The 25,506-nt window shown below is 37.4% G+C and overlaps 1 protein-coding gene across 6 annotated transcripts in view; it reads left to right on the top strand.

The window, feature by feature from the left end:
* Positions 1-25,506, top strand: part of LOC113117852 (catenin delta-2-like) — a 68,448-nt gene that overhangs the window by 31,709 nt on the left and 11,233 nt on the right. For 3 of the 6 annotated variants that reach the window (XM_026286785.1, XM_026286780.1, XM_026286795.1), the window contains 9 exons: positions 1,462-1,628; positions 2,213-2,753; positions 2,894-3,037; positions 4,330-4,579; positions 6,729-6,785; positions 16,780-16,912; positions 17,345-17,558; positions 20,107-20,290; positions 22,212-22,329. In XM_026286785.1, the coding sequence (XP_026142570.1) occupies positions 1,462-1,628; positions 2,213-2,753; positions 2,894-3,037; positions 4,330-4,579; positions 6,729-6,785; positions 16,780-16,912; positions 17,345-17,558; positions 20,107-20,290; positions 22,212-22,329 (1,808 nt within the window). The remainder of the gene's footprint in view (positions 1-1,461; positions 1,629-2,212; positions 2,754-2,893; positions 3,038-4,329; positions 4,580-6,728; positions 6,786-16,779; positions 16,913-17,344; positions 17,559-20,106; positions 20,291-22,211; positions 22,330-25,506) is intronic. The other 3 variants (XM_026286792.1, XM_026286788.1, XM_026286797.1) reach the window with 2 other exon arrangements.

Genomic DNA, 25,506 nt, shown 5'->3' with positions numbered 1-25,506 from the left:
ATTACAATAGTTTTGAATGGTAGTATATGATAATAAAATATAAATATATGAATGTATGCTATGCTGTATACATAGAATTTCATTAAATATCATCAAAAGCTTCACTTAACTACAAATGTTTTATTAAAACAAATATGAACGCAAAATGAATATTTCATCAGTATATCAATATATCTGTTTTTCTGTATGCACTGTTGGTTTGACCCTCACTCAGTGAAGTTTTTGAGTTGCAGAAAGTTGGAATACTCAAATTCTTATGGCCATATTTGAAGTGAAAATAATGTATAATATGTTGTAACGTGCTCTATATTTCTTCAACAGTGTTACTTGATTCACTCACACTTTCATTCTGTTAAATGTCTCAACCAGTCAAACTAAATGCTGTTATAAAGCCAGTTTCGATTGTTTTTCAAACTGCTTTAGTAGGTAAACCTGCTTCATTTGTTTTTTCCCCAACAGTATTCGATTTTGGTCACAATTCTCGCTATTAACAAACCATTAACTACAAATTTTACCTAAAAAAACTCCTAATTTGCTGCTTATTAAGTTAGTAAGGTAGCTGTTAATTTTAGGTATTGGGTACGATTAGAGATGTAGAATATAGTCATGCAGAATATGTGCTTTATAAGTAATAAACAGCCAATATGTTCATAATAGGCATGCTAATAAGCATCTAGTTATTAGTGAGTATATATAAATAATAATAAATACTTGTACCTTATTTATGTGATTGTGGGGGACATACTGTAAGATGAAAAAGGACTGGGAATCACTGCTGACAGCATAAGAGGGACGAGTGAACAGAAGGGACTGCGATTTCTGTTTATGCTGACCCCATTTTCTTGAGTGTGTGCTCATTGAGTGTCTTCCAGCAGTGATTAATTATGCATGCCTATTCTGTCCATCTACTCACTGTGAGGCTTGAAATAATGAGCTGTATAAAAGAAAGTAAAAAAGAGAACTGTGGATGGAGGCTGGAAGACCATAAAAGAATATGAGATGAAATGGTAAAGCAATTAACCAATTTTACGAAGGTAGAATGAGGTGAGTGGAATTATCTGGACAGAGAAGAGAAAGTAACAAGATTTGCATCTCCTGAAGGAAACACATGAGCTTGCAAGGCAGCAAAAGAAACAAAGTTTTATGTAAGTTTAGATTTTAGGCTTTGATTCGGTGTAAATGTAATACTGCATCTTGCCGCTTTTGACATAGTCATAAAAATCATCATACTTCATGCTTAGCTGCACACAAGAATGAACAGTCGCCGTAAATGAAGTTATACATGGTTAAATATATGCAAAGACGACAAGACCAATTACAATTCTGTATGCAAATAGACAGAATGAAAGACCAAATGCAAATCAGTGACTTTGTTGGAAATAAATGTGTGATATTTATACTTAATCTTAAAGTTAAACAGTTTTGTCTTGTATTTCTTTTCCCCAAATTCCCTCTTCACAGGACCAGGCATCCTCTCTCAGAGTGCTTTGCAGCTCAATAATCAAGAGGGCACCTTTCCCTATCAAGTCAGTTACCATAGCAACCAGACCCTGGCCCTCGGCGACCTGTCGGCCTCCCAGCCTCCTCTCAGTGGTCAGGTGGTAGGAGCATTACATAGCTATAATCAGGTGCGGATTCATCTCTTTGTAAAAACTCAGATTTTGACCCTCTTGTCTTAAACTATGGATATAACCCTCTGGGGGAATTCACTAAGTAGTGCGTCCGCTAATAACACTGTTCATGTGCATGCACAGTTTAACTAAAACAATGCAACAAATTAATAAGTAGGTTTTTTCCCTTTCACATATAATGTGCAGGCTGTGCCTTTCAACTTTTAAAATATTTTTTTTTTAATAAAATTATATATATATATAGTTACTGCGTTGTTACTGTTTTGCCATGTTAGTTATTTTTTGCAAATGCAAATGAGGCTACAGTGTTGCGCAACAATAATTGTGCTATCTTTATTGAGCCTAAATTAAATAGAAAGGAGCCTTGTTTGTGCTGAAAAGAATGACAATGACTTAAATCCTCATTTGCATTTAAACTGGCCTGTGAACTGTTGCTGCGCTAAATTACAAATTGCAAAAATTGCAAGTGTTTAGTGAATTCACCCCATTTTCCCTTGAAATTATCATGTCGGTCACCATCACTTAGTTCACAGCTCCTAGATGAGTGAAATTTTAGCTCTTTACATGTCACTTACCTCCAGGTGACGTCTAATCGTGTTGCCCAGCTGGCTGCCAGAGAGACAGCCGCCCGGGCCCATTCCCAAGACTTCTTTGCCCAGGGTCATGGCAGTGCATTCCACATGCCTGACAATCAGCCAGCAGCCCCTGTAAACTATTCCTGCTCCACTCTACCAGCCCAGCGAGTGAGCTCTCCCTTTTCCATGCAGGCTTTGGGCTCCCCATCCAAACTGCAGCGGCTGGGCTCAGCCTCTGACATGCCCAGCTATGCCACTCTGGCGCGGGTGTCATCGCCCAAGCAGTCTCCAAGCCGGCTGGCCAAGTCCTACAGCACCAGCTCTCCCATCAACATGGCAGTGGGAGGAGGGTCGTCCTCTTCACCACTGCACATGGCCGGACCGGGCAATACCTCCAGCTCGTCTCCGCTACACCAGCTCAGCGCTGCAGTGGGAAGCTACGCCACTCTGTCCCCCACCAAACGCATGCTCCATACCACCGATCAGTACAAGATCTCTCATGAACTGTACGCCAACGCCACCCTCCAGAGGCCTGGCAGTCTGGCAGGTCAGTGCAATTTGTGTGATACAGCATTTCTGTTTGGTAGTATTACCACATCAAAAACTCATAAGCACTGGTCACACTAACTGTAGCGGTTGTTTTTCTGGTTAACGGTGCATGAGAATCTGCCTTTGTCCATGATGTAGGTTCCAGGGGTTCGTACAGCAGTCAGCACAGTCACCTGGGCTCAGAGCTCAGACCCTTGCAGTCTCCTGAGCACCATATTGACCCCATTTATGAGGACAGAGTCTATCAGAAAGCCCCACTGAGGAACTTCAACCAAGGCCAAGGTAAGACAAGCAGACATCAGGTTCTCTAACAATTTAACGTCAACAGCAAAATCTTCTCAGTTAGAACATCATGGCTCTAGTACAGATGTGTTTATGAAATAAAAGGCTTGTTTCGGTTTTATTTTTGTTTAGAATAGAAATGTTTTCCCAAGTGCCCAATTTGTAGCAGTGTGCAGCTAGACATCATCACTTTAACTGTATCAGATAGTATATACTTTTTTGCTTTTAAGGTTTTAAAGTAAATTGACTTCCCTTCACATTTTGTTTTAAGCTGAATATAATGTATCATTACAACTAATCTATGGTGCTTTAAGGCATGTCTAGACACCTTTTAAAAATGTCTTGTATAAAAATACAGTGCAATCTATTTAAAAGCACAGGCTTCTATATATGTACATTACATGTTTGCAGGCTAAGACATGTGGTATTCAGTGTTTTGACACTGACAGCTGTTTCTTTGTATACTCCGTGACCCACTCAGAACGGTCTTGCCACCAACCAATTGAGAAACACTGGGATAGGGTACAGATTTGGAATTTATTGGATTCTAAATAGTGGGTGTTACATACCAAAACGGAGACAGATGGTGGAAAGGGAGGCGTTGAAAATTCATAGGGAATGGTTATATAATGTAAAAAAGGTTTACTTTACATTTTTAAGAAGGTCCCATTAGAAAAAGTTTCAGAATATCTGTCATATAAAAGTATTTCATACCAATTTTTATGCTGTAAGTGATTGTTTATTGCTTGGTATTGTGTTTTAATCTATCCAGTTTTTGCTATTAAAATAGCCTTTAGTGCTGACATGACATTAAAATAATAATAGAATAAACAAATACTTTTTTTAAATAAAATTATGCACACCAGGCTTGTGCAATAAAAGGTAAATGTTCTTGTTGACTTTAAAGTGGGAGTGTTTCCAGCACATCTCTGAGCTCCAGTCTGGAAAACCCTGCCATCAGGATGAACAGCCCTCAGTGGTGGTTTCTGGGTAGCTATTCAAATCTAAACAAAAGCAGGCCAGAGAGAAAAAAAACTGTTTTGCATTGACACTCAGACAAGCTAATAAAGCACCTACTGAAGAGCTATCATTATGGGTCAGTTTGTTATTTTGATGGCTTAACATCCTTTCTGTTCTGTTTTACTCCTCCTCTCCACCTTCTCCTCTCTTATGATTGTTATACCTGGTCAACATGTATCGTTTTTCACCTTTTTCTGCACCCAAAGATCCAATGAACCGGATTTGTGACCAGGTCCTAAACTTTCTGCTCTGTCCCTACTCTCCTGTTGTAGCCCCTTCCTCTCCTGGTGTTGACTCCATACCCTTGCAGCGCACTGGAAGCCAGAACGCCACAGGAACATTCCCCCGTGCCGGCTACGCCACTGGCCCTGGTGCCTCCACCGCTGACTATGCCAACCCCTACCGTACACTACAGTTCTGCCCTTCCACAGATTCACCCTACAGCAAATCGGGACCTGCTCTGCCCCCGGAGGCAACACTGGTCAGGTCGCCCTCTGTGGACAGCATCCAGAAGGACCCCAGGTGAGTTCTCCCACTGTCTAATGCATCTTGAAGGTCTCGATCTCAACCAGTTAGTGAGATTTAGAGCCAAACTGACAGGCTGTGTGATTAACAAATCAAACAGAGCACCACATGCACAAGTTGTCAATTAAGACACTGTAGGGGAGAGTGGGGTAAGCTGTGCCATTGTTTAGTTTGATTTGTCCTTAAACCTAATATGGCTAAATACATTTCAGGATATCTTGTGTCAACTGAATACAGAAGAAAAGCATCTATTACAAAGGGTCATAGAAATATGAGTTCTCAACAATTAAAAATTGATGAGTAGAAGCAATCCAATTCCAAAGTCTTATTTTTCCAACACATTATTCGTAAACCACCTAAGACAGATGTCACTAAATATTTGAATCAAGTTGAATGAAATGATATTTCTTGCATTTAGAGGCAAAGTTCCTTATTAGTCAAGCAGACACAATTTACCTCAAAGATACAGTACCATTCAAAAGTTTGGGGTCAGTACAATTTTTTTTATGGTTTTGAAAGAAGTCTGTTATGCTCATATGTTGTGAAATATTATTTAATTTGAAAATAATTTTTTAGCATTTTCAGCAGAAACATTTCTTATTATAAATGTTGGAGACAGTGCTGCGTAATATTTTTGTGGAAACAGGAATGCAATATTTTTCAGGATTCTTTCACTGTGTCTAAACCGGATACACCATTGTTAATTAAAAGACAAAATCTTACCCCAAACCTTTGAGTGGTTTTGAATTCACCAATATGATACATGTGTAGATAATGAAAATGCTCAATATTTATGTGCATCTCTCAGTCACAAGCAGCTGTACATGATGGGTTCTTTCTAAATATATGGTCACTTGGTCACAACAATTGTGCAGTTTACTTGATTAAGGGGGTGACACATCTTACTTCACTCTCTCCTACAACATGAATCAGACTTCACATGACATCACTTCCTGTAGTACTTTAGTTTGCCTGTGTACACCTACAAAATCCCAAAAAGATATTACACATTTGTCACAATTGTAAACATTCTTCAAGAATGATAGCGCATGATTTTATGGATTATATAGGTAGTCAGTTCCACCTTGTTCACTCTGTCTTTATATTGATATTAAGAGTACTTTTGGTTTTATCGTGTGACATTAATGTGATGTGCTGAGAGGCCCTTGATGATCATCTCTTGTGAGCTAAAGTACTGTAGGACTTTCTCTTTTTTTGTTTGCTTGCTTTTTCTGCTGATTTGACCTTGTTTTAGTTTTTTTTAGTTACTTGTCATCCCTTTTGTTGACTTCTCATGCTTTCTTTTCTCTCCCATGTCTTTTCACTGCTAGTGGCTATGGTGGAGATGGTATGAAGTGTGATGCATTGCATTTACTGACTGCAAACAAATGCACAGATATGGTTCACTAATATAGTGTTTGGTATATTAAAGGGTGGGTCTGGCAACAATACAGTATATCACCAAAATCCTTTTAAATTATACATAGATTTTTTTTTTTAAACTTGAAGGCAGTTTGTAGCAAAGTATTGAACTGTACATACATAAAACACTGCATTAATTATAACTCCTTGTACCCCCGTGACGAAACAAGAATGTATAGATTAGGGGTTTTCAAACTTTTTGAATGACACCAATGACCCATAAATATGATAATCTCCTTCTTAAAATATAAAGCTGCTGTATATTTTCATGTAAAGACTGTAAAGACAGACTTATTCTGTTTAAAATATTTATATATATATATATAATATTAGTATTATTATACAATAAATATTTGTGTAAAATGTACTGTTTTTATTTATTTATTTTATTAGTTTTTTTTTTTAAGTAGAACGCAGAGGACTTCTTATCATTAATCAGTAGTAGCACTGACTGGAAATGTGAAAGTTTATCCCAACTATTAAAGTTTATGTCTAGCTCACACTGAGTGATATGGATGGGACATCTTTTTCATTATGTGAGACCCCTCTTTAATAAAAACCTGCACCAAATTAACTTTGTAGTGCATGTTGAGTCAAATGCAAGTGTGATGTATGTTCATGCAGCACAAGAAGACAGCTAAACATAAATACATTCTTTTTAAAATGTCAAATCCCTTTGTGCTAGACATCTACCCTTTCTCTCTCTCTGCCTGTCTCCTGATAGGTACGACCCTGAATTCCTTGTCTGGAATCAAAATCAAGCCGAGCAAAGAATGACAAAGTAATCCAACATTTATTTACATTTCTACTCCTCATCTACAAAAGCACTGTTCTCCTCTCTACTCAAGATCATATGCTAGGGCAGCATGACTGTGTTGAGACAAGCTTTGCTTTACAGAATATGTCAGAAAATGTTTTTAATGTTTCCTTCCAACATTTCCGCATTCTGTTTACAAGAAGAGCAGTAGCCTTTCGTTCATCCACAGAAAAGTTAATTTGTGGTCAAGTCCATAGTCATTTTTGATTGATCAGATTAATGGAGAAATTAGTCATAGTTACATGAAGAGCAGATGTTCAGATCTGGGTTGGTTTTTCTAGGAGGAGTGGTACTACATAGGTGACCAGAATTTGTTCATTCCTGCAAAGCATCACATTGTGTGTGTGTGTGCGTGTGCGTGTGTGTGTGTGTGTGCATGTGAGTCTCTCCAGTTGTGTTATTCGTTGTTTTGTTATCATTTTATGTCAAAGCATGCTTATTATCATTTTTAATACTTTATTTAACACCATCGTCTTACTTTCAATGCAAGCAACAGCCACGATTTTGTTGTTGTGTACCACATTTTCCATAATGGAATCATTTTATTGGCTACAAACAATATTTTAATTTGGAGATTACTTTGGGGTGTACTTTTAAAGTGTATTAAGTGAAACTAGACTTTTACCATGGTAACCACGGTTTCTGTCAAATAGTTGCTTTAATTATTGTTACTATAATAAAGAATCTGTCAAATGAGTCATTAGACAGAATTGGCATAACATTGAAAATTAAATGATTAAAACAAAAAAAGACACAATACAAACCTTTTATATAAATATATAATTTTTTTGTGAAATATATACATTTTTCTGAAAGAAAAGTAATACTTTAAGCAAGGATGCATTCAATTTAAGAAAGTGAGTAAAAAAACTACTTTCAATGTATTCTTTTCATTTCTTTTGAGCTTTCTATGCCAAAAAAAAGTATCACAAAAATATTAATCAGCACAAAAGTTTCCATCATCATTTATAATAAGAATAGTTTATTGTGCACCAAATTAGTATGATTTCTAAGTTATTTTCTGAGTATGAGTGTCATGAGACACTAAAGACTAGAAAAGTCAGCTGTGCCATTGCAGGAATAAATACAATGCAAAAATATATTGAAAAAATATTTTAAAGCATTATTTTAAATTGTAATGATTCACATTGGTACTGTTTTTGTTGTATTTTGTGTAAGCATAATCAACTTAGATAGATAGATAGATAGACACTGTTGGGAACATTACTTTAAAAAAGTAATTAATTATAGTTACTCACTACTTGTTCCAAAAAGTAACTGAGTTATTAACTGAATTACTGTATAATAAAAGTAACTCGTTACCAGGGAAAGTAACTATTTGCCAGGGCCGTTTGAAGGAATTTGGGGGCCCCAAGCAAAATGGACATAGAGGCCCCCCGACCCCCGCACGCACGCAAAGCCTACACACAGAATAGCCAAACAGTTTAAGTCCACACTTTATATAAATAAAAAAGGTTTACAGTGCAAATACTGCTTGAAAAAATAGTTTGGTGGGAATTCAATAGTGATTTGCACAGTTTTTATTTTTTCTAATAATATGACAGCACATACTTATCAGTTTAAACTCTGGGCTGTGCAGAATATCATGCTATAATTATAGAGCTTGTGGTACCTTGGCTATATAGAGGAAACATCAGCACTGAGAAGTGATGCATGATGTTAAGGATGGTGTAGCTGGGAAAATAATTGAAAAAAAAAAAATCTGATATTACCTGTGAAGTACGTTTTACCATTTCACTGTTAGCATATTGACAGAGGTCACTATTAACAGCTCAGGGGTGCGTTTCCCAAAACCATAGTTGATAAGTTAGATGGTAGACACTTTGTAATAACAATCATTAATAGTTGGTAAATTGATAGTTAATTCATCTTTAGTTAACTGTCATTTAACTGTTAGCAAACAGTATTTTTACTTATTATAAAGTTTACAGAAAAATTAAAGATATGTTAGCATTTCCATATTTTGATTAGAAGGGAAGGGATGCAGGCAGCTGCTTTCACTACCTATGCTTAAAAACATCCCAAGCTAATGTTTGATGCATGGAATTTATTGTGTGGTTTTCATAACCCCCATTTGGTAAATAGATTATCATGGTGGAATAGTATAGCATGCTATTTGCTATGCCACTTTCATCTAGGGCTGTAGCTATCAAATTTATAGTAATCGAGTATTCTACCAAAAATTCCATCGATTAATCGAGTAATCGGATAAAATGTGTTTTGCCTATTAATATTAATTATGCAAGAGAAAATAAGACTCCTGGGTCTTTTAAAATGAACAACTAAGTTTCCTTTTTAAGAAATTTTTATTTTTTTTATTTTTAAATGCATAGATTGCAATGCATACATCAAAAATAAACATTTAATTATTATCCATTGTTTCTCTGTCTGTACTTGTACTGTGAACAATGACAATAAAGTTGACAGATGAATTAAGTGCATTTAAGTGCCATTCAGTTGGGGTTTTAAATAAAGCATTTTCTGAGATGCACATTAAACACAAAACATTAATTTAATTTATATTTTAATTATTTAAACAATTTAGAAAACTTAGCTTTTTGGTAAACAATGGGGATTTACTATTAAAAATAAAACATGGAAGAAATTGTGTGTTATTAAACCTTAAAAAAAAAAAAAAAAATTGATTTTTTTTAGTAGTAGGATATGTACATTCTGTTGAACAATATACATCTCTGCCAAATACTTGTCTAAAACAGGACTTTTATTTTGACGGGTTGATGTACCTTTACATTTCTGTGTATGTGATGTGACGCTAGTTTTACTTAAATCAAACGGTCAAATGCTCATGAAGTGACTGTCAGAGCAGTTCTGGAGATCTTGTTCTTGTGTTGTCGTCTTATTTAGTGAGACAGCAAAGTTTTTCTGCACTTCAAGTATTATCTTTGTAAGAAAAGTGTTTTTGGCCACTAGCTTTCTATATGCGTGTCACCACTTGCCTTTGACCACAATGAATTTGAAGTAGTGCTTATATCTCCACTTTGAAAATAGCAACTTTTCATCAGATTGCCCCTGACTCGCCATTTCTGCTGCTGCTGCGACTCTCTGTAGCTGTTGGGTGCGTGTGTGTGTTTGGCGCCGCTGGCGCTGCCGCGTGTGCTGGCATGTGTGTAAAAAGACTAGCTCTGATTGGCTACCATGAAACACATGACTCTGCCTTAGCCAATCATAATCGCTCATCTCGTTATTAACCCACCTGCTCACTCGCTGTGAGAGCCAGGGGGGCATTCGGATTGCATAGTTCATTAAATCAATGCATAGTAATGCAACGCATTTAACGTTCAGTAACGTTAACGGCGTTGTAATGACGGGAAAAGTAATTAGTTAGATTACCCCGTTACTGAAAAAATAACGTTGTTACCTAATGCCGTTCTTTTAAACGCCGTTATTCCAAACACTGTAGATAGATAGATAGATAGATAGTATCTGTGGTTACCATTGTAAATGATGCACATAGGTATTATAACTAATATAATGTGTAGCATCATTTACCAAAGGTTTATTATCCTCTGCATTCATCAAAATATTACTGACAAGACGTATAACCACCATTATAAGCCATATGCTTGTCTGTGATTCAACAGAACTCTTTTGGTTCCAGAATTATGCTGTTAATATAAGAATGTGAGATGTGAAAATTTATTAGCCCATTTTGTGGAAATACAATTTATGTGCTGTTTTGTTGAAAAATGCCGGAAGCATTTGCCCATTTTGGAATGTGGGAGCATTAATATAGTCTAATGCTGAGAGGTGCAGTGCTGATTTTCTGATCTCTGCTCTGAGTAGGTGGCTGGTGATGAAGTGGTCACTGAACGTCACAAAGACATTTCCTGACCTCTCTCATTTCAAACAGTTCAAGCCGCCTCTCAGGACCATTCAAGCATGTGTGTGCTGAATCCACAAAACTACTGACCACTATTTCCTAAAGCGGGGGTCAACCATGGGTCGCACCTTCACACCCTGTTAGAGCTCACTGTTCCTCGCTGCCCAAATCATATTTATGTGACCGTTAGCAGCTCTTTGATTCCCCAGTTTCTCTTACAGCTGTCAAAACAGTGTATTAGAGGTTCAGTTTACTGTAGGGTGAGAGCTGTCAGAATTAGTCACCTGTAATCTCAAACTCCCTGGTGGTTCATTGCCCCCACAGCATGATTTACAGAAGTAGAACATATTATGTTGGTCCTGAAGCAATATAACCTAACCTTTGATATAGAAATGTTGTCCAGTCCCCTAAGCTTATCCCTTAACTCTGATTGGTTGACAGGTATGTTCAGGATGACCAAATAAGGATGCCAATCAAATAAATGCCAAGGCATTAAACTCAAAAATTGTGTTAAGTTTGGCATGAAAAAGAAATTGCAAATAATATTTTCTTCTCTATTGTGACATATATCCAAATAAAACATGTTCTTGAATGAGAAAAGAGTCTAGTTTGGGACTTGATTGTGTCAGTCAGGAATTGTCATTTTCTAATTGCTGCAATCTTAGGTGGCTGGAAGGGAGGGTTATTGTCTATCTTCAGAGAAGAGGTTTTTTTCTAAAGCAAATAAATGTTTGATTAGAAGATTTTAAAGTCATGTGCACTTTAAAATTAAAAATAATGTTCAATTTCATGGTTACTGTAAAGGTGAAATGTACATTCTTGTGGCACTAACAACAATAATCAGAGTTTCTAAACAAATACTGTTGTCAAATATGTTTCCCATACAATTCCCCATCTTCTATTGCTCAGACAAGCAGAATGCAACTCCTAACTCCATTGGTTAGACCACTATTGCTGTGCAAGCCAGTGATGGAAATTGTTAAAGATTTTCTTCCTGTATTACGTACTTTATTCTGTGAGCACACCTTCATGTTATTTCAAACCTGTATTACTTTATTCTATGAGCACTAAATATATTTTGAAAAATGGCTTAGTGTTTTTTGTCCATAAAATAAACATTAAAGGGATCTAAAGTCATTTTGGATCCTACAGACTTTTATGGCAGGAACAAAAACTGTTAAAACATTCTTAAAATGTCTCTTTTTATGTTCCACAGAAAAAAGAAAATCATACAGGTTTGGAACAGCATGATTGTAAGTGGATTATGAGAGAATTTTCATGACTATCTCTTTAAGGTGAAATAGAAAAAAGGAATTTCCTTTATCCATGAATCCACAATTCTTGTCTAATCTATCTTGTATGTGCACAGTCTTTGATTGAGCTGTCACATGTTGTTGTTCCGGCAGTCATTTTCCCATTTCTTTCAGACAAAAGCATGCACCAGAATGGAAGTGCATGAAGTGCATGTTTCATGTGTGTGCCGCTTATTCAGCGCTCTGCTCGTGTTTGAACAGGAAAGCCAGGGAGCAAGCCGAGAGGACAGAGGAGCTCTATGCTCATTAGAGTGTTTGTTTTAACAGTCTGCACGCTTCAGCAGCTAAGCCACAAGCTAGGGCTGGAGCGATTACATGGGCTGGTGACTGGTCTTATTTACTCTGTTCAGCATGTGTAAGTTCTCTATTCATCTCGCCGTGATGCCAGAAGCTAGTTGTATGACATACAAACAGGCCTGTAGCGTGGTAGTTTTGTTGGCGCTGCACACACTTAGAACATGTGGCACTTAGCAATGTCACTTCTATCTATGAGCAAGAAATGAAAGAGAACTGACTAATTGTGCAAAGTGTTGTCCTTGTCAGTGAAATCACTGCTGAAAATACATGATGATGAAAGTTGTTTATTTATTTTTAAATATATGTGCATGAAATAACACTTTAAGTTCATAACAAATCACTGATACTGTTTTTATATAGAATTAGTTGAATAAATATTGGCGATTTAGCTGCACTTTAGCTGCACACAAATAAACTGACCAATAAACTGACCTGTACTTTTTGAGGAGGATCAGTGTGTATCTCACATAAAGACTCTATTAGATTTATCTCTGCTGCATCCTGTTCAAAATATCAGTCCATTAGCTCTATTTCTAATAATCATGCTCAGTCAAGCATCCTGAATGCATAATTAATGATGCTTTTATTTGGCTGTTTTTTATGCCATGCAACATTTAGTGGTCGTGGACAGGCTTATCCTCTTCTTCTTCGGTCCCTGTGGGTTATTTTGGCTGTTGTGCTGAAACATGAAGCTGGGTTTTGTGGTGTTAATGTCTTCTATGAGAATGAAAGATAGGCTCACCTGACTGAACCAGAACAAAATCCCAAATAAATAAAAAATACTTGTCACAAACAAGAGAGTTTGTCTCAATCCAGCGAGACACCCTCCGCTGAAGGATTTTCAAGCTGCATGCCTAGCAAACCTTTTATAAATCCATGGACAACAAGACCCAATCGTTTCTTCTTCTAGCCTTGTTCCTAAACCCTAGTGAGCTGCTTTGTCACATATACAGGCAGCATTGTAGTTGTTGTAGAACATTATAATTTGGAACACACTCTTTAGGCAGCATCTCAACAATTGTTTTCAATAGAATTTAGTGCAGTGTTAGGGATAACATAATTTTGTAGGCCAAACCAGCAGTTTGCATTATTCTGCTTTCCCAATAATTCAATGGCTTCCGTGGGTTTAGTGTTATTTCAGAAAATAAGCTCTGTGACCAACAAAAGTGTATGATTCTTACACGTTTTATTCATCAAGAAAATCTTTGCAAATGAATGCAACATTTAAAAAATGTAAATCCTAAATATATTTAGCCAAAGTAAGGTTATAAATGAACTGCACCACGGTCACTTGACTCCAGCGTCACCACCACAAGCAACTCTTTCAATCTTTATTTATTTAAAATGTACAAAGCGAGGATAAACACAACAAGGATGTAGGTGAGTTTTACTCTTTGGTGTGGTGATCTTTAATAATACACAAATACTGTGCATTTTTCAGTATTGAATGAAATATAAGTTTATTTAATTTCTTATCTTGAAATACTGCCTACATAGACAGCACACTCACTCTGTTTGGGAACAGAGCCTCTCTCATTTCTGACTTTTCAAATGAAGGTCAGCCCCTAGTTTAATTGTGCTGATGAGGGGGTGGATCCTGCAGGTGAAGGTTAAGGGACACATTTATAAGTAGACCAGCCACCCACCCACAGCATCTCTCCGTATCAGACCTTGAGGGGCGAAATCACAAGTCTGGGTGTGCACATAACGAAAGAGCTCTCTGTCCTCTGTAGCGTGAATGAGTCATTTCCCAGCCAAATCCATCTCCAGCTCTGGCAAGGGATGAGATTCTTTGCAGGCCTGGGATCTGAGCAGACGTTTGATTATTCGTGTTCTGTGATTAATGGTTGGTTCATCCCTGCTTTAGCGGGCTGTCACAGTGACTGGAGCTGTGCTGGGGGGAGTGGCCTCACCCGGGCATTAATTGTGGTAATGGGGAGGTTAAGGATTTGGCTGCCAGTGACAGACCTGACAGAGAGGAGGGAGTGTCACCAGGCTGCAGCAGCTTGCACTCTGCATATGTGTGTGTCTTTGTAGGACTGGCCTGCTGGGAATGACGAGGACGAGCAGGGTGCCATTTCTATTCTGACTTTAATCATAAATGATATAGGTGGTTTCTAGAGCAGCAGATATCGAATAAACCACATTTAAACCGTTACTAACATTTATTCCTCATTATGTATGTATGCATACATTCATGCTGTGATGCTGCGTTATTTATGGATGTAGAGCACAACTGTGACTGTCCACTTCTTCGGGAGCCTTGGTAATTGAAGTATTTTCCACTTTCCTGTAAAAAATCTTCAGTGACACAACCGTCTCACTTGAAAATGGAAAGGTGTTTTCGCCTTTTCGTATTTTCTGTGAGCGTGCAAGACTTTCAATAGGTTAATAACTAGAAGATTCACAAAATGCAGTGAATGGTTAAGCTATTTGCGCTGCAAACCAGCATGTTTATGTTTGCCATAATAATTAAAACATTATGATAGCAAATACCAATTTACAACATCAAGCAGCATAACAGACTGATTTTTACCATTAAAATAACTGGAGCAACTGACATTTTAGTCCAAAATGACACGCTTAAAAAATTGTGAATAATGCAGTCGAATCAAAAATGACTATTTTCATCATTAGTTATTCTCTTAAACAATTAATTTAAAACAGTGATACATTCTGAAAACAAACTATGTGTTGCTCAGAGACTCAGCAGGTAATTCTACACTTGAAACTGTTTTGACTGATGGAGCATAAATATGCAGAGTAAATAACAATGTGTCTCTAATATGTACGTTTCTGCTTTGCTAAACACAAACATCACTTCTTGATGAACTCAGAAGCTGGTAAAGCATTGGGGCAATGCTTTATGCTGAGCTGCCGTCTATAATTACACGAGGTAAACATTGAGTGAATAATTTCATTTTGGAGCACACGTTAATTAACGGAGTCATTTTAGATTTTCTGTCAAAAATGTATTTACACTAATTAACCTAGAATTTGCTTATGTGACAGCACAAAATTGATTGCCTTATAAACTTCAAACATTTTATAGCCATTTTTGTGTTACGCTTTAATTACTGATTAACGCAAATATTACCAATTAGCCCACTCCTGTGATTTATGAAAGCCTAATGCATTGGAGAGTTTGCCCTGACGTTTTATGGGCCGCTGGGCATTTCCTACCGTCTGTAATGGATTTGGTTCTCTATTTTGTGCTATGTTGAGGGGTAAAGCCCTCAACATAGCAGCTTAAAGAGATGTGATTTAAACAAGCATTCATTTCTCAAGGTTAAACAATGATAAAAAGCAACAAAGATACAGCAAGTGAAAACCAAGTACCCAATCTCAGGATTATCTCCAGTTTGACCTTTCCCCAATGGATCCCATTCTTCTTTTCCTGACTGCAATTGCCCTCTCAGGTTTACTGGGTGTGCTAGAGAGAAATGGGACATGATATAATAGATGTTTCCCATGGTGACTCTTACCCAGAGATGTTTGTACATCATGTTGTTTTTTAGCAAGCATTGCATTTTCTCTCTGCCTCCATATCTTATTTTTCCTTTCTTGTTTTCCCTCCTTCCTTGTGCTCTCTGTCTATCATTACCACCCCATTCTTTTTCATATTAGGTCTTATTATTTGAATCGATTTCTCCTGTTTGACAGCCTGTGATATGGTGGTAGTGTAGAGACAGTGTTTGGTAGTCTGAAAAAGGTAGGGAGAAAAAGACATGAATGTCAAACACAATGTTCTCCTCTCTTGCCTACATGTGTGTTTTCACAGCAGACTTCAGGATAGTATGTTGAATTTGCTTTTGCTACTTCTTAAATCACTGTGTTGGTACTGATATTCTGACGATAGAGTCGCAGGACTCAGGGGTTTAGGAAATGCAGATCTTCTCCTGTGGGGTTCCAGGCACCTTAGGACTGCTCCAGGCATTAGCACAGCTGTCACTGATACCAGTGATAAGGCCGACATTTCAGGGAGGATTTTATTGTCTGTATACGTTAGCTGAGATCTAACGTTCTTCTGCAGTAAAAGCATCAAAATCAGAAATTTAAAAATGATCGCTGACGTGTGGTGGCTGTGAAAACTTTGTTTCTTATGCGTAATTTATTAATCTCTCCTTACCAGCACTGTCATGCATGATTTTTTTGAGGTTAATTTGTTTTTGTTTAGTTGCATTCGTTTCTATGGTACTGTAATTAGTATTACTTCACTATTTTCAAAGGAGAAAAGTTGTGCATTTAACGGTGGGAGATCACAGATGTTGGCAGAAAGTTATAGTATGCAGCATTCAGTTGAATTAATTGAGAAGAAAAACATTCAGAGCTTCAGAGAGGAGAATGATTTTAAATATATTTACACACCATCTAAAAGAAATATGCTGTTACTACAGATACCTTCACAAAAATGCTTTTTTAATGTTATAGTATTCATGTCAAAACTTCTCTATATTCACTTTTGTGTGTATATGTGCATCTTCAGGGAATTTGGCTGGAGGGATCCTGAACTGCCGGAGGTCATCCAAATGCTGCAGCACCAGTTTCCATCAGTACAGTCCAATGCTGCTGCCTACCTCCAGCACTTGTGCTTCGGAGACAACAAGATCAAATCAGAGGTAACACCTGCATACCAACATCAGATGCATTATGTACCTTCTACATAGACTGTTCTAATAAATCCTTGCAGTGAGGATCATGATTTCAGGTTCATTTGAATTTTCATTAATTCAAGCTAATTAGTGCTGGTGTGGTGTCATTCTAGCTCAGTGGTTTTCAACTGGTGTCCCAAACTGCTAAATAAAAAAACACTGGAGATTTTTTTCATGTTTTTAAAGGAATCTCTAATGCTCACACGGCTGCATTTATTTACATTTACATTTAGTCATTTAGCAGATGCTTTAATCCAAAGTAATTTACAATGAGTTTATTTATTAATGTGTTTGATCCAAAATACGAAAAAAATTATAATAATAATGTGAGATATTATTGCAATTTGAAATAACATTTTAACATATTTCCAAATGTATTTTATTCCTGATGAATATCAGATACGGAGGCAGGGTGGGATCCAGCTGCTGGTGGACTTGCTGGATCACCGTATGACAGATGTGCACAGGAGTGCCTGCGGCGCACTCAGGAACCTGGTTTACGGCAAGGCCAACGACGACAACAAGATCGCCCTGAAGAACTGCGGTGGGATCCCTGCACTTGTGCGGCTCCTGCGCAAGACGACAGACGTGGAGATCAGAGAACTGCTTACAGGTGCTCAGGACACTTTAAGCACATTTCAATCTCATTCATTTTCGTTCCTTCTCCTTTGTTCTCTGGCGTGACTGGATACTGGTGAGAAGTCATTTGTTTGTCCACACTGAAAGAGAAAATGCTGCAGAACTTCCTCTGCCTTCAAGTGCACCTAGTAAACATATACCTCTGAGTCGGACATGCGTTATAATGATACGCAGTGCATTCAATTCAGACACAAACTTGCTTTCTGCTCCAAGATCTCTATATATAGATTTTTCTATATATAGATTTTAGGTGTATCAGATTAGATTAGATTTGATTAGATCCCCACATCTCAAGTATGTAGTTATATGGAAAGGGATGTTGTACCAGTGAGATTTTACTGTAAAAATGATTAAAACAAAATGTGAACAAAACTTTTCATGGCTGATTAGGATGCGGAGCCTGTCCCCCAACTTTGAATGTGCTGTATCTTTATTTCTTCTCTCACCGACATTTGTTGCAAGTTCAGCATACAAATACATTGTATGTGACCTTTCTGTCACTATCTCTGGCTTCTGTGTAATTGGGCACAATTTGTTAATCAGTTCTCCTAGAATCATCCGCTTGTTACGGTAGACCCCACTACCCATTAAATGATTTGTAAATGATCTCCTGATTTGTTAGGGTTATAATAATTAAGGATAATACTAGTGCTTGGCGTAGCCTCTTTAGGGACCTGTGTATAATGAGTCTTAATGTGTTGACAAAAGACAAAGGCTCTTCTAAATCCCTTATAGAAATATTCCTGAGAGATTGGGTGGCAATTTGCTTTTTTGGGGAATTTCATAAATGTCAGATGCTGAATCGTTGGGAGACTCTTCAATAGAATGCTGCGGCTCCCTTGTGTTTCAGCCTGGTGAGTAATCTATATGTCCATCAGTTGAAAAATCACCATCCTCCTGAATCCAGAGCTCGGAGAAACATCTGAAATGTTTCAAATGAAATACAGGCAGAGCGAATCTGAATGGCACCTGCTTATTACAGCTCCATGTCTCTGTGCTTGTATTCACTTTAGCTGAAACATTCGGAAAGTGGCGAGAAGCCATTTATGCTTTTTCAAAGATAATTAACATGTAAATTAGAGAGTGGTTCAAAATAGAAGACAAAGAGTCCTATTGTCAGTCCATAACCGACCCCCCTCACGCAACATCCCAGTCAACTGCTGATTGCTGAAGCCAGACATGGGCCTGTTGTGCCTGCTGGGGCCCGAATTTGAGCTCAGAACTCTTCGTTCTGCAGGTGGTTGCATAAAAACAGAAACTATTTGATGTTTTACAAACAAGATTGGATAGGAGATAAGATTAAGATAAGATTCAATTGGCTGGAGCAGAGCTGTACACCCTGCTAGCAGCACAGAAGAAGGACCTACAAAAGCTATTCCTTGTATACTCCAGGGAGACTGTTTCATGCTTTTGTAAAGAAATGTAATAAAAAATGTAAGAAATATAACAGAAATACATACTAAGCTGTTTGTGTTGCAACACAGCAGTGAACATTTTGAAACAAACACATGCTACTGTTCAAAAGTTTGGAGTCAGTTTACGATGTTTTTGAAAGTCTCTTGTTTGATCAAAAATACAGTAAAATTATAATATTGTGAAATAATATTAAAATGTAAAATAATACAAAATTTAATTTCAAAATAACTATTTTAATATATTATTCAAACTGTAATTTATTCCACTGAAAATTACTGTAAATTACTCCAGTCTTCAGTGTCACATGACATGATCGATTTGGTGCTCAAGAAAACTTTCTTCTTATTATTTTTTTCCTCTTGTAAAGAAAGTTCAAAAGAGAAACAAGTATTTAAAATGTAATATATGTGTGTGGGTGTGTGCGTGTGTGTGTGTGTATATATATATATATATATATATATATATATATATATATATATATATATATATATATATATATATATATATATATATATATATATATATATAAATTTAATACATCTTTAATTTAAAAAATATAATTTCTTAAAAAAAATGACATACTACTGTAATCATACTACTATATAATGTGGGATGCACCGTACTGTTTAGGACTGGAAGTTATATTTAACAAACAAGATAAGATGCAGTTTCGCTGGGACAGAGTTTTATACCCTGCTAGCAACAGGGAGGAGGAACATGCAAAATCGCTCCCTTGTTCAGTAAATCCGAGCTGTAGGGGTCTCGTGAAAGAGATGAAATATTTATAACGTGCTTTTTTTAATAGCATGCAAAATGAGACACAGTGATTGTGATATGGCTTGGATCATACCCTCAAATGTTCATACTAAGAGCTAATGAGGACACAGTAGTGAAGCTTTGGAAAGTGTATCCTTTGAGGGCTCTTGACCAAGACCTCATGCAATATTCAAAGGCACGTTTGTAGCCTGCTGCAATCATTGTTTTTAATTATATATTTTTGTGAACAGCAAAAACTTAAGGTGAAGAAGGGAAATTGTCGTTTGTATGTGTGTGTATTCTTCACTCAGACATTTTTTGGTTCATAGCTGTTGCTTTCGTGTGTACAGGTGTGCTGTGGAACTTGTCCTCATGTGATGCTCTGAAGATGCCCATAATTCAGGATGCTCTGGCAGTGCTGACCAACACAGTCATTATTCCTCACTCGGGCTGGGACACCTCGCCCCACCAGGACGACCACAAGCTGCACCTGCATTCCTCACAGGTGCTGCGCAATGCTACCGGATGCCTCAGGTACAGCTTCTAATTAATGTCAATGCAAGTTTTTATTCATCATCTGTTGATTTTCATCGTTCATTCATATTTATGGACAGACAAAGCATCACTTTGAAGGACCTGTAGTTTCTGTTGTTGCATTTAAGAGGCTTAATCACCACCTTGAAGCAATTCATTGTTTTATTAGATGATTATTCAAGTAAGAATTATGCAAATATTATGTTAATGCATCAGAGTTTTTCGCATTTCAAAGCGACATGATATGATGAATTTGTGCGCCTTCTGAGATGTCAGGATATATTGGGGTCTCAACGGGCAAAAGTACACCCCTGGATAATGGCTCTCTGCTTCTGTGTTTCAACCAAACTCATTTGTGAATTAGCTTTGAGGTTTTTCCAGGAGCCCTTAACTTAAGTTAATTGATCTGAATAAATAGATTCAGTTGCATTTGATGAATTTGGCTGGTCTCAGACTCTGTGCACTTTGTGATGGAGCTCGTTCTGCCACTTTAGTAGGATTATATTCTGCCCAGTATTCCTGGACGGTTCAACAATAGGATTCTGTAGCTCTCGAATAGTATTAGGCACTGTGATCGTGGACCTGATGGCATGCCAAAACCTTCCCATTGCCCAAATCTCATTTGGACCCAAAGGAATTATGGTGCCTATTCCTTAAGCTGTTCTATTCATTATCTCTCTCTCTCTCACACACACACACACACACACACACAAACACACAACGTCCACATATATTTTGATTAAATAGAACAAAATATGGGCATGATGAACCTGACTTTTTGATGCACTGAGGCATTAAAAACAGTTACACTTTAGAGTCCAAAGGTTTGGATGGGGTTGGATTTGGCACAACACAGGCATGGGAGAACCTTTGGCACATTGTCAGATGTTTATGTATCGGGGTAGTCCACTATGTGCAGTCTAAAAAGACTGTTTAATGCTGTATGTTGTGGCTTTGTCATTTTTATCTATGATGAATGTTGATGCATCATGCATAATCAATGATCGCACATACAAGCTTTTCCATTGTAATGCTGCTGATATTGAGTCATCTTAATATCATTTCTAGTTTCTAGTTTTTGCTGACTAAATTTATGGAGTGAATTGTGGAGCTAATAGGAGTTCTCCGGAACCATCAAAAAATCTGCAGATACTTTCGGAGCCCAGAAACGTTTTACTTAAAAACTCATTTTGATATTAGCAGCACTTCACATTTATAGCACATGCTATATGCACATATTATCCTCTCTCCCCCCTTCACATCAGCATTTAGGTTTGAAGCAGCAGGATTGTAGAAAGTGCTGAGTCACTCTTGGATGGCTGGACTAAGCTCCCTATACGCCCAGCGTGATAATTAATCCTCTTCATGGATGGCTGAGGAACTAGAAGTCTGATTGAATATTTAATGGCTGGACACAGTTCCCACACCACCTGCAGCTGCCTGAGACACACAGATCTCTTAGAAGCTTCTTGGAGAGTATGAGAGAGAGAGAGAGACGACAGGATGTGGTCTTTGATTTTTCACAGGCACATTCAAATAAGGCCCTGATCAGACTTCCCAATTCAGGTCTCCTGAGGCTCCAGCTCTTGGGATTCTAAGCTTGTTGCTTTGAGGCATGTTGCTGGTGGTTCATAAAGCTGATGTTTGGACGTAAAAAAAAAAAACTTTCTTCTACTGCAATGTTGGCTTCTTGAAGAGAATAAAAACACTGCTATCCAAACAATGCCCTGTTTGAAAAGAACTTGGGGGACAGGGGGAGAGTCAGTTACTTCTCATTTCCATGAACAGCTTATTGATGTTGAAGACATGCCCTTTGGTTAGTTGAGTATTGATTTAGAAGCTCAGAGCTGCCAAAAACGTAATCAGTAGAGTCAATAATACAACATGCGTGTGAATGTGTGTGTGAATTCGTTCTGTACAGGAATGTGAGCTCAGCCGGAGAAGAGGCCCGCCGCAGGATGAGAGAGTGTGAGGGGCTGACTGATGCACTGCTCTATGTCATCCAGACAGCTCTGGGAACCAGTGAGATCGACAGCAAGGTTTGACCTTTCCCTACTCTGCCTTTCTACCGTAGTGTTTGCATTCAACACCACTGAGAATTCTGGCAGGTTTAGTTGTGCAGTTTTTGTTCCCCAACCATTTTCAGTACAGCACTAAAGCACTTCTCCACTGCTAAATGTTAGATGAGATTGAAGACACAATACACAAAAACTCCTCAGCTAAAAAGCCAGTTCTGCTGAAAAAAACCATGTCTAGACCGAGTCTCAGACGGCATGCCCACGGACCACCCACAGTCCATTCAATCACAGTCTGATGAATATTACGCATAACACTAAAAATCAGTCTCATTCAGGTGTGCATGTAGCAAAAGTATTGTTAGCCATCTATGATTGTAAGTTACCAGTGTAATTCAGCTATTTAGAGTTTCCCAAAACCACAGTTCCAATGAACAACATCTCATAGTTGTGTGGTCAGAACTACTATATTGTTGCTGAACAATATAAACAAACTAACAGACAGTTTACTCTATAACTTTCATTTTATATATATATATATATATATATATATATATATATATATATATATATACTGGGGCTGGTAAGAGATTAATTTTTTTATCTAATTAATTACATGATGTGGTGATTAATTAATCTAATCGCACATCAAATTTGGAGAAATTACTCTGAAAAGATCATTTAAAGTCATTGTTGTGCAAAGCATCAAACAGAGATTACAAAAAGTAGGTTCAGCAAGAAATCTTTATTTGATAAAATGTATAACTTTTGGGACCATGTGAGTAAATGATTGTCATTGTCATTTTTGGTTGGGTGTACTATAACTTTAATAATTTATTTTCTTGATTTTATTATTGTTACTTTGAAAATAGTTTCTTCAATGGAATGGTACTCTAAATAATACAGTAAACTAAAACTGCCACTGTGTGCTAGCAATGTCTTAATGATTAAGTAGTAGTGTCATTTATTCATTCGTTTGATTCATTCAAATGGCTGATTTATTCGGGAGTGAAGTAAATGGTTCTTTATGAATGGCTCATTGAATCGTTAGGCTTGAAGAGGATCATCACCATCAGACCGATCGGTGTGTGACTTTAAAGCACCGCAAGAGCTTAGTGAGCAGACGACTCCTTGTGTTTTTGAATCGCTCTCGTGGTACTTTGATGTTATACACCGATCAGTCTGTGCAGCGCCACTTCAAATCCAACGTGACTATGGCCAATGGTTCAACGCACCAAATGGTTCATGTGATATTGCACTTAGCCGACTTCTCGTGTGATATTTCTTAACTATGTGATGTAAATATGAGACAAAATTTCAATCAAGGGCATTTTGACAATTTTAGGGATTCTCTAGGCTCCATTATGCAGTAAGTTGTTGCTCAGCCTCAAATTAGTCATCAACTGACTGTATGAAATGGCAGATGATCCACATACTGTAGGTCTGGGGCGGGGCAATTGCGTTAAATGTGTCAATAATTTGGTCACATTATTTTTCTCTATAATTAATCTAATTAACGTGTTAAATTACCAGCCCTCATAAAATATATATATATATATATATATATATATAGACTCCTCGTGCAAACAAAAATATCACTGGATTATTACATTTAATGGCAAAAAATTATGTTTGGAAATGTAAGCAGATATTTAATACTGACACATTACAGCAAAACATAGAAATAACTGACTTACAACCATTTTTTGTTGGTGAAATTACTTGTGGCCAAAGATGTTTGCACAGTACTGAACATACATATCAATTTTATAGTACACATTTTCATTGTCAGGAGGATGGATGCTCTGTTGTTTATATAAATTAAAACAAGCTACAGTTGATTTTTCTATACAGTACACATTGATCAGTAGGTATTTCATGCTGATTTTATCTTCAATAGTCAAGCAGGTTTACATGCAGAAATAACAGTTTTAAAGGGATGTCTTTCTTCAGCACAACACAAAAGAAGATCTTTTAAAGAATGTTGGTTACTGTGGAAGACAGTGGCCACTGTCAACTGTTTGGTTCCCAGCATTCTTCAAAATATTTTCATTTGTGCTCCAAAGAAGAAAGAAATCCTTAGCATTTCTCATCTAAATCTAGATTAAACATCTTGGATGCTGTAAAACTGGTCCAAACCAGTATTTTATTGAATTCGTTCAGCAGGGACGATAGACATTGTATCAGACAGACAGTGGCTACTTTTACATGCATCCAAATAATCCATTTGTAATCGGATTGACGGCTCAATCAGACTGAAAAACTTTCATATAAACACCTTAATTGATCTGATTGAGCTCGATCCGAATGAAATTTCTTCTATCTATCTTTCTTCAATCTTCTAATACGAGAAGCGTGCATGAAAACACTTGATCGGATTGAACCACGAAACTGAAAGGACTGCACATGTGCAATGACGCATAAATATGACTCACAGAACAAGCGGCTCTTGTATAAATGCATGTCCTGTCATTATAAAACTCTCCTTTCACTCGGCAACTGTGAAGCAAGCAGGACAACCTTGTTTTGGAGACTCCTCCTCATGAAACCCGTTTTGGGCGTGGGGAGGGGCTTTTTCTTTTTTGCATGCTAAATATGAGCAGCACAGCACAAAGTGGTTTATATATTTACCCATAAATATATAAACCACTTTACTCAGTCCGATTGAACCAAAAAGTGTAAACGTAAACACTGTTGTTTTGGCTCCTCTGCTTTGACCACCAACAATGTTGTAAAAAACAACTGCTCATAGCTGCGGTCGCATTAAAGAGAACTTTATGGTAATTACACAGATAAAGTCATGCAGCGACATACGTCTCGTTATTGAGTTTTTGTTTGATTTTCCAGGGGTTTCTGTTACTGGCATAATACTTTGCGAGAACAAGTTTGAATGAGGTGGAAAAAAAGAGCGTCACACTTTAATCCCCATGAAAGCATTTACAAGATCAAAGTCGTCCTCTTTGTTTTTCCTGCCTCGCTGCTCATCACAATAGGATTAGTTCTCCAGCTCTCCACTGGAGTCCGTCCAGAGGACTAATCTAACAAGAGACTATTAAGAGTTCAGAGCACAATATTGCACAGCCTTCCCAAAGAGGACAGATTGTCTCGCAAATACAAAAAGACATTGTGACATTTACTGAGTCAAACGTCTGGAGGTGTGTTCCTGTGAATTCCCATTTGTCTCCCTTTTTAAGAGTTTCC

The sequence above is a fragment of the Carassius auratus genome, chromosome 2 (genome assembly GCF_003368295.1).
Source record: "Carassius auratus strain Wakin chromosome 2, ASM336829v1, whole genome shotgun sequence".
Taxonomy (NCBI): Eukaryota; Metazoa; Chordata; class Actinopteri; order Cypriniformes; family Cyprinidae; genus Carassius; species Carassius auratus.
This window is presented reverse-complemented; position numbering and strand designations above follow the sequence as displayed.